Raw genomic sequence first — 16,282 nt, 5'->3', positions numbered from 1 at the left:
ATCACTTTGAGAAGCAGTTTTGTCATGACTCCACATAAACCTGACGTTTGCTTCCGTCTGTTGATAAAGCACAAACTTGTGTAGACATAATAAAAAACAAGCTGTTTTATAAATGCAATAAAAAGCTGCCTTTTTTTGTCTTTTCATCTGCAGTTGCTTTATGAAAGTCCTGATGTGGCTTTGCAACTAATCAAATCTTAATGGGGATTTCACAAAATTGTCACATTTTGTTGTGTTCAGACTGGCACACTTGAATGATTCCTTTCTCCATGTACGAAACAAAGTTTTAAATGATACAGATGCAATGCTCAAAAGCTACATCAACAATTACCACTACTTGGCAAAAGTCTATCATTCTCCCACTAGTCTGACAAACTGCTGTAATGATGAGAAACTACAGAGATGGAGGCTAATTTCAATGGCTCTGCCTTAGGGTACACGTAGGAGTATCTTTATATCTTGTGCTCCAAAATGACACTATCAGACAGAGGGCTCTGTTATTCAAATAAACCAAATTATGCTGACACCACGGCCTGCTTGAGAATGAAGCTATAATAAAGGAAGAAGGCTTTCAATGCTTTGTGTAGCCCACAGTGAATTGATAGCACACTGAAACTCATTTCCTATAACTATATACACCTCTGGAGACTGTATGATTGCTTATTAAAATGAAATAAAGACAAGGGAAAAAACACGAACAGCCGCTGACAGAAAGGAACAATTTGTTTCATCAGAACTCAAAGCTTAAAAAGATATTTTATGAGCAGTGAAAGCCAGAAAATGCAAACACACTGTTTAGAGCCCAGCCAGAATAATGAGCTGAGAATGTCCTATTTTAGATATAATTACATCAGGATGTTGTTTGTCCTGTATGCAAACACGTGAAAGCTGTAGGTCTTTCTTTTGATGAATGGAGAAAAACACGCTCAGGGTAAAACAGAAAATGGCATGTCGTCTGTCCAGACGACATGATGGAGTATGGTGCACTGAAAACCACTGAAACGCATGGTATTTCACCCATTCTTACTGATATCAGACACATTCAACCTCTTAAGTATTAAATAGAAAATGTAAAATGTATTGGAAACATAATGCACAACAGATTCTGCAGAAAGTAGCAGTTACATATGAATAACCATTTATGGTGAAATTCCTAGCTGAGGACATGGTAAGACCTTTTGGAAATAGCTAATTATGAAGCATTTTTTAAATCTAGATTAAAGACTTTTTAAGACTTCTGTTTAAAATGCCACTCATTGGTACATTTATGACTAACTTTACACCAGCAGCACAAATGACCAAATCACTCCAATTATTCAGAGACAGAGACAATCATGTCCCTACAGTACCTCCACTTTCAGTGCAACTGTGGAGCTAAACGTTTGGAGATGTCGTCGTTATTGATGCTGCTGTTGGCAGGGATGATGGAGCGGTGCTCTGTGGAGGTTGAAACGGGGGGAAGAACAGAACTGTGGAATGCCAGCCATTTGTTATTCAGATTCCATATTGGTTCCCACAGCAACTGGAAACTGATTCCCACTGTATACAGTTTGAAAAAAAGTTCTTGCACACTGCACAGCAAGCCTTTTAATTTCAGCCTTGAATCCATTTCAAACTTGGGGGTTCACAGCCATTTTTCATTAAATTTGCCCTTCCCCATGACTAATTAATTGCTGCAGCAGCCAGTAAACCGTAGCCAGCTCAGGCTGCAAGCATGTGTGCAGTTACTGGATAGATTTGCAGCGATTAAGGTCCGCCATAAACCCAAATAGTGTTATTACAGTAGTTATGCTCCTTCCAAAGACATGAAATCTTATTTTTGTTTTCATTGGCTATCAAAAAAAAGAAAGACTTTTCATATACGAATGTAGGTCTTTTTGCGTAAAAATTAGTCTTATAGGGCTTTACCTTTAAAAAATCGGGTATTTCCATCTTTGCTTCTGCTTCTTATGAGCATTATAACACATTATAGTATTATAAAGTACACAACAGTAGACACCACATGGTGAGACTGGTAAGACTATTTTTTTGATTGAGTCTCTCCAAAAATAGTTTATTCTGGTTATAATGTTTATAGCTTTTGGGTGGTGCTGCAGTGAGCCTTTGCTTTGTCAAGTTTAATTGGTTAATTTGAAAATCAGCATGACTCCTTTGACACATGAAGGCAACAGTCCTGAGAAAGTAATGTTTATTATTTATAACCAGCACTAATAATAGACACTTAAGACACATTACTGAAAACCAATTTCACGCATTAGCATGATAGCCTGGAGCTCTTCAGTTATGCATCCTAAAGGAAATGAATCTGCAAAAACGACTACGATCACAATCACTGTTTATTCTAAACTATTAAAAAAAAACAAAAAAAAACTGAAGCCATTTCAACAAAACATGGCACACCAACTTAAACTAGAGGATTGCAGCGTTCCAAGTCCAGGATACAGACACATAACCATAAAGAATAACCCTTAAGTAACATGTCCAATATGTTTAAGAGATCTGCTGCCCGAGATCAATCAAAATTCTAATTCTTCATAAATGTACATATGGATATACTTGTAGGCAGAAAAATAAACGAAACTGGGTTAAACTCATTTATTTAAGTTTTTGTTTTATTCTAAAATTTCCCACATTGTAGAAAGGGGATCTGCACTTTCACTGAGGCAGCATAATAAGCAGCACGTGTGTGTTGTGCACGGATATTATCGTGCATTAAAAAAAAAAAAAAAAAAAGAGTAGGCTCAAGTGGGCGTGAGCCACCACAGCACAACAGATGAAGCCCATGTCATTAGTAGCCAGTGGGGAAAGTCTTTGATGTTGCCCATCCTCCTCCTCGTTTGATGGTTCTGGCCTCGTAGATGAAGCACGAGAATCAAATAATACATTATGTAGAGAGGCCCAAACACAGCATCAGCTAGATGAGTCTAGTTGTCTGAAATACTCAGATCAAAGTGAGCAAGCGTTACAAGTCCAACACAAGATAGAGTGGAACAGTCAACAACTTCCATGACACAGAAACGCACTCCTCCTCCACGTGCAGAGAAACACAGTAAGTCCAATTTAGGCACGAATCAGAAGACGGCAGCAGTGAGGAGGCAGCCTCTCTACCCACAGGGACGATAAATCAGAGGTGCAACCACGATGACTGGTGCCTCTTGTGTACAATATGCGCTGGTATATTATTGTACTTAAGTTCAACAGGCTACAGATATACTCGAAAGCTGAATTGTACACATCACGTAATATCCACGGCATGTATAAATATTTAATGCTTCCTTGTTATGTGTGCTGGTAGATTTCTATTATCAATGCTCATTTTTCTTTTGATTCTTTTCTGTATTGGAACTAAAATACCATACACTAAAAAAGTCAATAACCACAAACACTCCGATAATCCAAATAGTCAAAAGTTACTCAGATAAATCATACTGCCATAGTCAAGCACAGACATAACAGTGGTGGCAACAAGCATCTTTTTGCCTCAAATAAAGATATGATTCATGAAGAAGAAAAAACAAAACAAAACCGTAAATTCTTAACTTGCATTTCTAGGTTTTTGTATCAGGATGCTGATTTTTGCTCGCAGCTCTAAATAGTGACGACAGCTGAAAGATTCAGGAGCTTTGCAAACATCATTAGTTTTGTTGGCATTCAGAACAAGTTATAAAACCACACAACACATGGTGGACACCACTGAAAGCTTGACGTAGCAGAAAGTGCGCCTGTCTATTTGCTGCAACAAGCCAACAACCATGATACAAACCTTTTGGGGGGTTTTCCCCACACACGAAATGTTCAGGAACCTCAACAAATACGGACAATTTGCAGTTGGGCCTATAATTGTTTATAATTGCAGGGAATTATTCCAATTTTAAGGGAAGAACAAATTCAGATTTCCATCAAGCTTAGTGAGCAGGTAAATGACTCCTACTTCTTTGTTGTTGCACTTCCAATAATTAGTTAAGTGGTTTCTATTCCTGATAAAGTGGTCAGGGGCAGTACTGTTCTGCAACTTCTTTAGTGTTTAGGGTAGTGCATGTAAATGTACTGGCTGACATATGCACAGGTACCAACAATTAGTCACCTCTGGTCCATTTATTGAACAGTCTATATTATTAATATGGCTCTAACAAGGAAAAATTAATTCTCTTTTACTCAAAGTTATCATAGTACTCAGGAACAATTGCAAGTAAGTAGGTAGTGCACTGCATATTTGTACATTAATTAGCATTTAATATAGAAAAAAAATCCATTAATGCTCAGGATGGGGAAATATAACAATCCATACAGGTGTTATTTAAAAGCAGAAAGCGCAGTGATCAGCCTCCGTATAGAGGTGAGCACGGCAAGAGCATAATGTCCTCCCTTCATCACCTCCACTACCCTCAAGCCTCTGTAAACCCCAAAAAATAACATTTCATGTCCTCAGTGTTGTATATCTGCCTTCAACAGCTGCTCCTTAAAGCTGCTGGATAAATACAGTATGAGTTATGTGCCATGAGTGCAAGTTCACCTAAAACATAAACCAATGGATGTTGTAGCTTATAACCTTTGCAAAGGCGTCACAAACTGCTCCAACAAACAAAACATCCAGGGTACTTTCAGACGAGCATAAACAGCGCCTGCGGATGTTCACACACGCACCATTACAGGCGGATATGCTGCAAGACAGAGAAGCCACGACAAAAAGCCAAAGTGGAATCACAAAATGTTCAAGAATATCATGGGTCTCCTTTCTTGTTTTACATCTACCTTGAACTGAAAACTGTATCCCGAGGGCACAGCTGTCGCTTTCATGCAGAGACCCCCGTGCAGTAAGACGCAGAGAGAGAGGTTCGACTTTAAGCACCCTGTATTCTCTGGAGTAAAAAGTCAGAGTCTGGGCTGAGGTGATAAGTGCAATGGGATGCCACCCAGCAAATGCTGACAAGCCCAAACAAAAGAGAGAAGTCACAGAAAAGAATACATTTATACAGCTGTATTTCCCCATTTTAGCACCAATGAATCTGTATTTATTTAGTAAAATTTTGCCCGAGCACTTATTTGGAGAAGACCACTAACACACCAGCAACATAATTAAATCACATTTGTACAGCGTTGAGTGGTGGGTTAGAAATGCTGAGCTTCCACAGTGTGATGGAGTACCAGAGGAAATCACCCTCATGCATACATCCTCAAAAATGGATCTTTTTACTGTTTAACTGGTCTACATCTCCCACCTAGGGGCCAGACATAGGTACTTACCCACATTAAAGCTTGCATAAACATTTGCTCGATGCTTCTACCACACACACACATAAATCAGGGTACTGTGCTTTAAAGTGACTACAGTGAAATAGATTAAAAGCTGGAAGATGTGAAGTTGTTGTGGCTTGCTGCATGATCGCCTATCTTTATTGCACTTTGGAAAAAGACACTTGTTTTCCAGGTTTGGCAATATTGTAACCATGCCAGTGTAACATAAATACAATTCCAAGGGGAGAGGTTTGTTTGTGTGTGTGGACAGAGTAGGAGCACCTGAGTGAACATAAAGCAAAAGTAAAATAAAAGCAATGCAGCGCTGGGATTTAAAATCTAGAATGAAAGCGGCAGAAAAGAGTGTTTTGATGATTGCAAATGTAGATACTTAATGGGTGCGCAAATTGTATGTTTGACTTACAAGCTTCTTCCTCTTATCTTGCTCGGTTGGTGGCTCCTCATCGTCGCTTAGCTTGGGTTCTTCAAAATGACTCATCAGCATGCAGCTGCAAACACAATAATAGTCGACACAATTTTAATAACCACCAGCAAACCTGCACACAGTAGGAGGAAATCTCTGTGCAAGCAGCATGCAGACACACAACAGCCTGCACCTCGTACATTTTTATTACAGAACTCTGACTCCAGAGTCCCAAGAAACAAAACAAATGCTATTCATGTTGGTTCATCGGCATGCAGAGAGTGTTGCATGTGAAACCTGTGTGCTCGCTGTAAGGTCTGTTTATGGGCTTTCATATCCTTTCTGCATCTTACCTAATCCTTAATGCGAGCATGGTTGTAGTATATATGTGTGGTTTTTTTTGCGGGGAGAGGGGGTGGTTGTTCGAACTTAGGTTTTGTGACTATTAAAATCCAGTGATATGAACTTTTAACTATATTCTATTAAAAAAAAACTTTCAAAAGAGAAAAAATTACCAATCAACTCCCTACAGTTAGGTATATTCCCTTAAATAGCACCTATATTGATATTTGCTAATTATTCAACGTGTATAGTAATGACAATGACAACGTCACAGGGTTTAGAGGGAATTATGTATAAACTGGTGACTCCCTGGTGCTTTACGACATTTTAAAGCTCTTTATGCACTTTCAGTTCTCTGTTTTGAAACTAGGATCAAAACTTAGTTTTTCTCTAACCTTGTTGCTTTAATTATGTTGTTTTTTTGACAGCAGCACGCAGTTTTTAGAAACCCCCCCCCAAAAAAAACACCCCTCTACTAACAAACATTGCCAGCGTCACAGAACAGATGGGGATAAATGGTAACTAGCTGGTGAACATCACAGTGAGGCAATTAATAATGAATGTGCCAGGTATTTCCCTGAGGAGACATTAGAGAAAATGAGCTATAAGAAAAAATAACTATAAAGTTGCAGGGAGGACTAACTAAATCAAAAATGATGTCACTCCACTGCTGGGAAATAAGCTAATATTGCCAATAAACATCAATTTCTATCGCTACAAACAGTTCACATGGCCTGAAAGCAGTGTGAGAACACTACACAAACTGGGATAAGTGAGTAGCTTTATGTGTGTGCGTTTTTTTTAGATATAAATGATATGGCCACATGTGCACTTAGAATCTGCAGTTTCAAGTCCACTAAACAGCTGTTCTTCTGATTCTTAATTTTAGTGCTCAGATGTGATGATTACCCAAAGACAGCTCAGTAAGGATGAAAAACAAAAACATAATATCCTGACTTCACTGCTGTCAATTTGACAACCAATTACCTCTCAACACTGCCCTGGAAATACCGTACCCTTAAGGCATTAAATCATATTACAGAGGAAACCAAACAAACTCAGCACACCGCTGGCAAAACAAAAACAAAACATGCAAGCTGGTGCGTTTCATTTCATTCTCTTCTCAAGAAGGATTTATGAATTACTGCAAAATGAATAATTGCTTATAGGAAATGACTCATCTTTTGAAGACTCATCTTACCTAGGTCACATATAAACACTAAAACACACTTACCAGTAACACACATCCAGTTCTACTTTTCATTTATTCACTCGTCAGTTTGGTAGCTAACATTAAGCCTGGAGAAATTCAGTACATTTGTAAATTTAGCCATCCGCAGAAAATCAACACCCCTTGTCAGATATTTCCTGTAACTGATGATGACACCTGAGCAATGACCACGGGTTTGAGGACACTCATGCAAACATTTATTTCAGTGGTGTGTCTTCGTTTTTTTTTTCTTGGTCTATTAATTAAAAACGTGTTCGCTTTGGGTCATACTCGTGAAAGCATCAGCCGGCACGGAGTGTTATTCTGACAATTTTGAATTTGTATTTCTTCCTCCAGTGATCAGAAGGCAATCAAACACGCGCATGTTCCCTCTAAGCTCTGCTTGGTGTTACGGGTCAACAGGTCGGACGAGACCAAAGAAGAAGTTTTTAAGTAAGGTTTGTCATTATGCGTGTGTGTGTGTGTATCTTTTTTCCAAAAATAAAACTATGAATAAGACCTGGATATGTTAGAGAAGGTAATAGGATGTGCAACTGCTTGTGTATATTGTGTATATATCATACCTGTCTGGACACCCAGAGATCCTGACATTTCACAAACATTTTTCTTACAATAGCAGGCTGGGAAATATAGATAATGCTGTAGTAACCATCAACCAGAGCAGTAAGTGGGGGTATAGTGCAAGTTTGAAACTACGAGTAGGTCTGTAATCACTCTTAGTAAGTAGGCTTTCTGGGTTATCTCACAAGACAGAAGGGAAGACTCTTAATTCTATGATTTAGGAAAAATGTGTCCTTTTAAACACTTTTAACTTTGTTCAGTATGTTGGCAAGAAAATCATAATTGTTTTAATCTAAATATTATTAGTCCCTATTGGAGTGTTGAACATTGGACAAATCTAAGATGTGTTGCACTTCTGAGTTGATGAGTTTGTAATCAAAACAAAATATAGAATTAGATTGTAATTTAGTTGTTTGTGAATTGGTTATTTTATTTTCAGCTTTTGGTAGAAGAAAAAACTTGTGCAGTTATTTTGTCATGCTACATTCAAATACAGTTTGAAAGAATTCATTACTCTCACATGATAGGAAATACCAAGGAGGGAAGGAAGAGATCAACAGAAAGTAGAATAAAAATACGAATAAAACAAAGAGTTTTGTACTACCATAGTTAGGAAAGTGCCCCGTCTTAGAACTGCAAAAATAAAGACTTTAATTTTTATACATTAACTTTTTTGTAAATCCACTGCAGAGATTTGCTTTATTTTTCTTCTTTATTAATGTATTACATTTTTTATGTCAAAATTCCAATGGGGTGGGCAACGCTGGAGTCCAGCTTTTTCTATCTAAGATGGTGGTCGGATTGCTGAAAATAGTTTCTAAATACTGTGGAAATTCAAAAAGATTTTGCTTTTTCATTACGGAAATGTGCGGCGTCATCATGTTTGAGAATGCAATGCACTGAAATGTGGGACCACCCAGTCATTTGGGAGGGAAAAAGAAAAAAATGGCAATACTTACTCCTTGAACGTGGCTGTTTCTGTATCCTCAGTCATCACATCATGCAGAGCCTCGACGCAGATGTTGATGATGCCACAGAACTTGTCTTGGATCACACTGACAACACACAGATGACACAGATTCACTACTCGTGAAATAATTTAACCTCTCGAGATGTGGCGTACACATATCTGCACATCACTCGTTTTGCTGTCTGGATCATAACATTTAATTTGACCAGCTCTTAGTAGGTTTATCCAGCACCAGGGCTCTTGACCATGATTTGCTTGCATGCACGCGTGTGTACATCTATTTAAATTTAAAGAGATGTGTATCGGCCCGAAGGAGGGCGCAGTCACTTTAGACAGAGCAATTACAGCTTTTTGGTTGCATGAGCATTTAACTTGTGAGAAAGGTAAAAATTCAGAATATATTTCAAATGTTGAAAACATCACATGATAACATTGCTAAAAGATTACAAAGAAACACAACAATAAAAATTCAGAAGTATTATTGTATGAGGACACACAAATATTTTAAAAGAAAGAGAGAAAAAAAAAAGCCCACGGTTGCCAGCCTGCAGAAACTGACATCTTTAAAATATGATGACTTTAAACACCCACCACCCAAGCTTGGAGATGAGTTGCAGTCATTGATGAATTATTCGAGAGGGGGAAAGGAAGTGGGTGCCCAACGTCAAAAAGAATACAAAAACTGAAGGAAAAGAATACAAAGGAAGACTACATGTGGGTATGGGCACTAAGGCATCAAAAGCTCTGCCACTTCCTTTATTCGGTGAGGTAGAACCTAGGCGATGCTGGATAAAGTTCACCGAGCATAAAGTTCTGCAAAACATGGAAAAACAGTTTGAAGTTTGAAGTCTCTGCCCGTGAATATAGTGCTGCCCCTCCCATCCAGTTTCTTCTGTTCATGTATGCTACTGAAGCAGACTTGAGGTAAAACATTAGGAACATTCCTGCTTCGTTTCTGCTCTAGGTTTGCACAACAGCTCGAAAGCAAAGCCTCTGAAGGAACAAGACAGAACAGACAAGGATTACACGTCTCCCAGCTTCATACTCAACACCTGCTTCATAGTTTTATGTGACATTTAATCAAAAACCATGACGTAGGTTTGTCTTCTTGGATAATCGATGTTACTGACTCTGAAAGTAAGTTCTAATGCTTTGGCTGATGTGTGCAATAACCCGTTAAGCTCAGGGATTTTCTTTCGTGTCTGAGACAATAAACCTCCCTTCAGAAGTTTGGAAAAATATGCTATAAGCACTCCATCTGTTTACTAATCTTTCCCTTGATTCGTAAAAGATCGGTGGTATAATCCTCTACTTATACGCCAGCAAGCAAGATAACAATAAGATATTGCTGTTTGACATATTCATACCACATCAATACTGAATAAGCTTTTGACTATGGGAAAGTTACTTTCTGATTCACAGGTTCTGACCATTCTTTAACCACGAAGTGAACGTTTAGCTGTTTTGGCAACTGATGCAACATTTTCTCACTTCCATTTTAGCTCATTGTAGATATGCAACTCAATATCTGTAACGGCTTTCTGTCAGAAAGCTCTTAATGTCAAAGATTTATTTATTTTTATTTCAATACTGAAAGTCATTTTTAGTTGATCTTTATATGTTACTTATTTAATTTAAAGCACTCCAAGTCCCTATTGAACTCCCAATAATGTAAACTTTCTTAAAATGACTATTTGCACCAATACTATTACACATAACTGTGATCCAGAAATGTTATGCTTTAAATACAAAAACAAGCTGGTGTGTTCAAATAATTCAGTAGCATTTTTCTACGTCGAATATATCACCAAACACATCCGACCTTGGTTTTAGTGATCGTCTCGAAGTGACAGTCAAAGCAGCAACTATATGCAGCCCTTTATTTTTATGCATCCATGAATTTCTTGCACGCATAATTCTATTCATCCCAAACCTCTCAAGTGATTACTTTCTCATGGTTGATGAGCACTGCTGCTTCGTGCTTAACATCCAAATCACTGGAAGTGGCAACAGGATATGAAAGCAAAGAAACCAAAAAAAAAATGTCAAAAAAACATCCTCAGAATCACTCTCAGTCTCAGTTTGTGAAAAGCATAAACTGGTATATAATTCAGCAAAATCCTTAATCATCTCAGAGACATGGCTGAGTGACAACATGGGAATGCAGTGATTATCTTCCAAAAACATCTGATGTGGGTCAGCATTTTTTATTACTTTACTTTTTTACCCCACTAACCTTTTATGCTTCCCTTTCACTCAGTACTACCTTAAACTGCACATTGTATTGACACTCTACAGAACCGGAACAAAACCACTATCAAGGACTAGGTAAGCTCTGTGTCTCACCTAGAGGTGGCTGTAAAGGGCTTTATAAATATAGTACATTTTCATTTACGGTACATCAAGGACTCTCATATGCGGGATACAGAGATGGGCTGTATGCAAATCACAGGCGACTTCCGGGACAGAGTATTTTTCATTAGGTCCTGCACCTTCTGCAGAGATGCCCATTCTCAGTATTTTTAGCTGTGAGTGCACATTTCTGCTCATGACTGTCTTGTTGTGAAGCATGTGTGTCAACAGCAACAGTTGAAGAAGTCAACGTAGAATTACTTGCACATACTGCAGGAAAGCCCTTACAATTTTGTTAGCGAAGCTGGCCAGAGGTATTGTGGAGCCTGTGCCCACTGGCTGTCAGCATTTTATATGTTAAAGTACTTCCAGATGACTTTAAGCCTCATGGCAGGTGACTACATTCATTATAATTGTACTCGGTAACATTTCTTTCAAATACATTTCAATTCACAAGACGTAGATCCACAGCTGGCCAAAAGCTTTGGGGAAGCGTAATACATTTTGTTCAAGATTAAAAAACAAAGCAACAAAGATATCAATATTGATTTTTTTACATCTTTCTTGCAATTGAGTAATGTTTTTTTTAATATGAGCTTTGACATCACCTAGAAAAGCCACAGCATTAATGAACAAGTACAAAGCAAAGAAACGCTGAAGATCAAGTTTTCATGAATAAAACAGTGTTCTATGTAACTGGACGTGCGGCTGCACACTTGATGTATAGTGAAACAATTCTAACCTCAGAAATGTATTACTCTACAGAGTCAGTACATCAGAGATAAAATTGTCCCGTTCAATGTTCAAACTAATTATCACCCAAAACGGCGTTTTACTTTAGAAACCAATCATGCACACTTGGAATGTCAAGGCAAATTGTGTGCTACTTCTCTGCAACTGACACTGTTTGACTGAATTCAAAAAGACTTTGAGGCTGACACTTTAAGATGTACAAGTTATGATTGCTTCTCCTTGGAACTTGAAAGCAACACATAAAAAGCAAATTTTGGAATTGATGTAACTGATGTGTGTATTTATTAATAGAAAAAAAGGCAATGATTTATTATGGAGTTATTTTAAGGTGCATTTTTGAGCTTCAACCAAGAAACCAAAACTTTCTCAACACTTTACAGCAAGAAGAAATGCTTTGTGCTAAATTAATCTACTGCAATTTCAGACGCACAGTTGCAGGCTAATTGTTTGTCATCCCATCCTGTCATCTCCACTCAAAATGCACCTCATTGAGCTCAACACATTTGAGATTACAGCTTTCAGCAAAAGCAATTGCAATGCAGATCAAGGATACATGGGTCTTGAATACATAATTAGGCTCAGACTTAACATACTGCACTAAGCACCACTGTGGATAACTATCATCTATCCTGGTGAAAGTCTTTCTGAAACATTTTTAACATTATTTCTATTTATGAAATATGACTTTCTTTTTTGTATAGTGCACCACTCCTTGGTGGGTGATGAATGTGACCCACATGGTATTGACTCTGAGCAAAATAATTCACTTGGGTTCCTCTATGTAATTTGCAATTTTCATTACATGGGCCATTTGAAATGCACAAAGGTGTGACACGTTGCAGAAACTTGAAACCTTGTGTGGAGACTCACCGTCCAATAAGCTCCAAATGAAGAATGTCTGAAAACCCTGCAGCCTGCTCAGGTGTAAATGTAATTAGGGGTGCAACGATCAAAAATCAATCATAAAAATAGTTGACAAATTTGATCGTTGATTATAGTTGGCAAAATTTTTTTTTTTAAATTTGAGTGAGGCATCACCCTCTCTTCCCATCTGTGCTGAGTTTCACATGCACATCACCATAGGGTACAGCGCCAGATAAGCAGTATGGTGGCGGGACATGCAACACCACAGAGACTGGCAGTGAAGTTCATTAAAATATAAAAAATAAAATAAAAATCAATAAATAATAAGTGTCCATCTTTCATGTACCGTATTTTCTGGACTATAAGCTGCTACTTTTTTCATAGGTTTTGAACCATGCGGCTTATACAAAGGTGCGGCTATTCTGTGGATTTTTCTTCCACCGCTCGGGGGAGTGCTAACCGGAATTAGAATAAAAACTAAGACAAAATAAATGCAAAGAAGAAAACGCTACTTCTTCTTGAGCAGATAGAAACGGATAGAAGTAGATTTCAAACAGATAAATAGATAAATAAATACTGGTTATTTTCTCTTGGTTCTGTCCCGTTTTAATCAGCAAAGTTGCTGCCGTGTTAAAAGACACTGTTAGGAAAGGATCTATTTAGGTACAAACATGTACATCATTTACAGTTCAAAATCCTTCTGTACATGTAGTAAATATTTATTCTAACGACATAAATATCTGCGGCTTGCATATCTTTTTTTTTTTTTAAATAGAGCGGATGGGGCTTATATACAGGTGCGGCTTGTATATCTTTTTTTAATTGTTTTTTTAAAAATAGAGTGGATGCGGCTTATATACAGGTGCGGCTTATAGTCCAGAAAATACTGTATTTAATTTATAATTAGCACATCATTTAAACAACCTTGTGTAAAATTTAAAAGCTTGGAGCTAAATACGAGCCATATAATAATTATGAGATTCATAATCCAATTAGTCGACTAATTGCTTCAATAGTCGATGACTAATCGACTATCACTATATTCAATGTGTGTATAGGACTTTGTGTTGCCACTGACTCAGGTTAAACAGGCTGTTTTCACGAAGCTTATAAAACTGTAAAGGAAAAAGGGACACCATTGTCAAACTTTCTGACAGCGGACACGGTTGCTATTGTTAGCACATTCAAAACAAAAGACCATGATGTGCTGTCCTCCCTCTTGCCAGCTAAACATCCACCTGCACAGGAATGCATGATAAACGCTTGTCACCTGTTGTCAGACGGCAGCAGAGACACCAGAGCCAGAGACGACAGCTTTCTCCTCTCAGGCTGAGTGATGTTGTCCATGCGGTCCACCCACATCTCGATCACACTGCCCAACAACTGATCCACCTAATGATAAGGAAACATTTCAGCACACTCTTAAAGCAGATTTCTTCCTATTTTCCTATTCCTATTTATTGACGCAACAACTTCTCTGCACCTGTTATCTGGCCTTATGCTCATTTCACATGCTTTTGGCTTGTGTCTTTTAAAACCACTTTAGGACATTGTTAATGGTTTTTGAGAGGTTATTGATTTTCTTTTACGTCCTGTCAATCCTTTTTTTCATAATTGATCACAGAAGAACAGCATTAAAAAGGGGTTGAGTTAGCCATTTCTTTGGGTAGAAAAATAGACTTTTTTTTCCATTTGCTAGATAGCACATTCAAAAATGTTACGTCAACATTAAAAAATGTGGTTTTATCAGCAAAAATGGATCGTCTTTGCTCTTTCAGACGACTTACAGAGGCATATCTTTGATTGTATGAAGATCAATGCTGCAATTTCCAAAGTGGAGTAGGCAAATCCATTTTTGATTTTAGGGAGGAAAAAAAAAATACAAAAAAAAAGACAACAGCACTACTAGAGTGAAAGAGAACAAGTCAAAATTGTATTACCTGAAAATGTTACCATTTGTAATTACTTGGCTCATTAGGTTCAGGCTCGTTTTTAATAATTTCTTTCTATACAGACACTTTGAAGCAATGTCTCTCAGAGACATTCGGAGAGATTGGTGCTCAGGTGACAGACCTGAAGGGCGAACATGGGGCCTCACCTCCTGGTTGCATTCAGAAGCCATTTGTGTAAGTAGAGAGGAAAAGAAGCTGGAGTTCTGGAGGAGGACACGACCCACAAGGCCAAGGTAGGTGGACATCACCACAGGATATCTCTGTACATCACACACATTCACACATATTATTTAAGCACAAGGTTACTATGCATCAATCTGTTTATCTAAAACATGAACATCCAACATGTCATTAAACTAAATAAGAGGAATGGAGAGAGGAATGATTAATGCATACCACAAAAGTGTCATATTTATATAAGGGCGTGCCACCAGTTTTGTTTTTACGTACTGAACGAAGCCAGGATGAAGAAGCATCGACAAAAGCGCCCCCGTACATACACAAAACCAGCACTCTGGAAACAAAAGTCTGACCTGATGCCGTCTGCATGAAATGTGACGTAACCTATGAAACCCGTACACCAGGTTGACACCAGTAAAACCAAAATACTCATAGCAGAGGTGACAAGAGCCCAAAACATGCTGTTGCTGCTTTGAACGTGTTTATGTCACTTTGTGCAAATTTAATCAGTGTTTTTCTTACCATGTTAATGTCAAGCATAATACCTGACATATTTGTTGGCCTGCTGACGGGGTACTGTCTACATGATATAATCGATGGGTTTAGAGAGTGTTCTGGTGCCATTAATGGCTCAAACATTCCTGTAACTGCCACCTTGATGATGGACTCGATCAGGAGATCCGGATGACCGTTTCCTCGTAGGTTAAGTATCTGTACTCCTTTCCATTTAATCATACAAATCTGATGTTTAATGGAGTGGAAATCTCTGTGGACATCATTGGTGACAAGCATACCCCTTTAGGAAATTGCTCATGAAAGGATTAATCAGCCACTATGCTCTCTCCAGACATCAGCGAACCTTCAGCTTCGGTTTGAGCTCTGAAGGGATGGTGGTAGAAAATGCGTTTGAAAATGCGGTTAAAAGTTATTTGAGGTGTTTGGCTAAAATAAATTACATTTCAGCAACTATGTTGTAGTACGTTGTTGCCCGTTGAACATTACAGTACATACACACAACATACATAATACAGAGTTGGACACCAGCTCACAAAACCATTCCCGAGCCGATACTGCCCATATACAGCTGTGCGGCGTAATTTACTTTACAGGACTGATTATTTTTCAATTAGTACAGAAAAATTGTTCTTTAAAAAAAACAAACATTTCACAACTTTTGGATAGTTTAACAAGATTTTACATAGAGCATAATGGAAATAAACATGTATGAATGATATATTATTATCTAAAACTGCAGGTGACATGAAAAGATAGCGTGCAAAAGGGTGACATTTAACATTAAAAAAAGAATAGGAAAATCACTTGAATACTCTACAGACTGTCAGCGAAAGCAACTAATACAAGATTTTCTATGAAAATAGCTGATCACTCTGCTGGAGGAAGGAGGGAGACGGGAGAAT

The 16,282-nt window shown here is 38.0% G+C and overlaps 1 protein-coding gene across 1 annotated transcript in view; it reads right to left on the bottom strand.

Moving 5' to 3' along the window:
* The window catches only part of ipo11 (importin 11), a 144,207-nt gene that overhangs the window by 29,593 nt on the left and 98,332 nt on the right, over positions 1-16,282 (bottom strand). The window contains exons 26-29 of the mRNA XM_061729353.1: positions 14,831-14,944; positions 14,003-14,124; positions 8,753-8,848; positions 5,660-5,744 (exon numbers count right to left, since the gene is read on the bottom strand). Coding sequence (XP_061585337.1) covers positions 5,660-5,744; positions 8,753-8,848; positions 14,003-14,124; positions 14,831-14,944 — 417 coding nt within the window. The remainder of the gene's footprint in view (positions 1-5,659; positions 5,745-8,752; positions 8,849-14,002; positions 14,125-14,830; positions 14,945-16,282) is intronic.

The sequence above is a fragment of the Cololabis saira genome, chromosome 9, assembly GCF_033807715.1.
Source record: "Cololabis saira isolate AMF1-May2022 chromosome 9, fColSai1.1, whole genome shotgun sequence".
NCBI lineage: Eukaryota > Metazoa > Chordata > Actinopteri > Beloniformes > Belonidae > Cololabis > Cololabis saira.
Note: the sequence above shows the minus strand (reverse complement) of the source record. Positions and strands in the feature narration are given on the sequence as shown.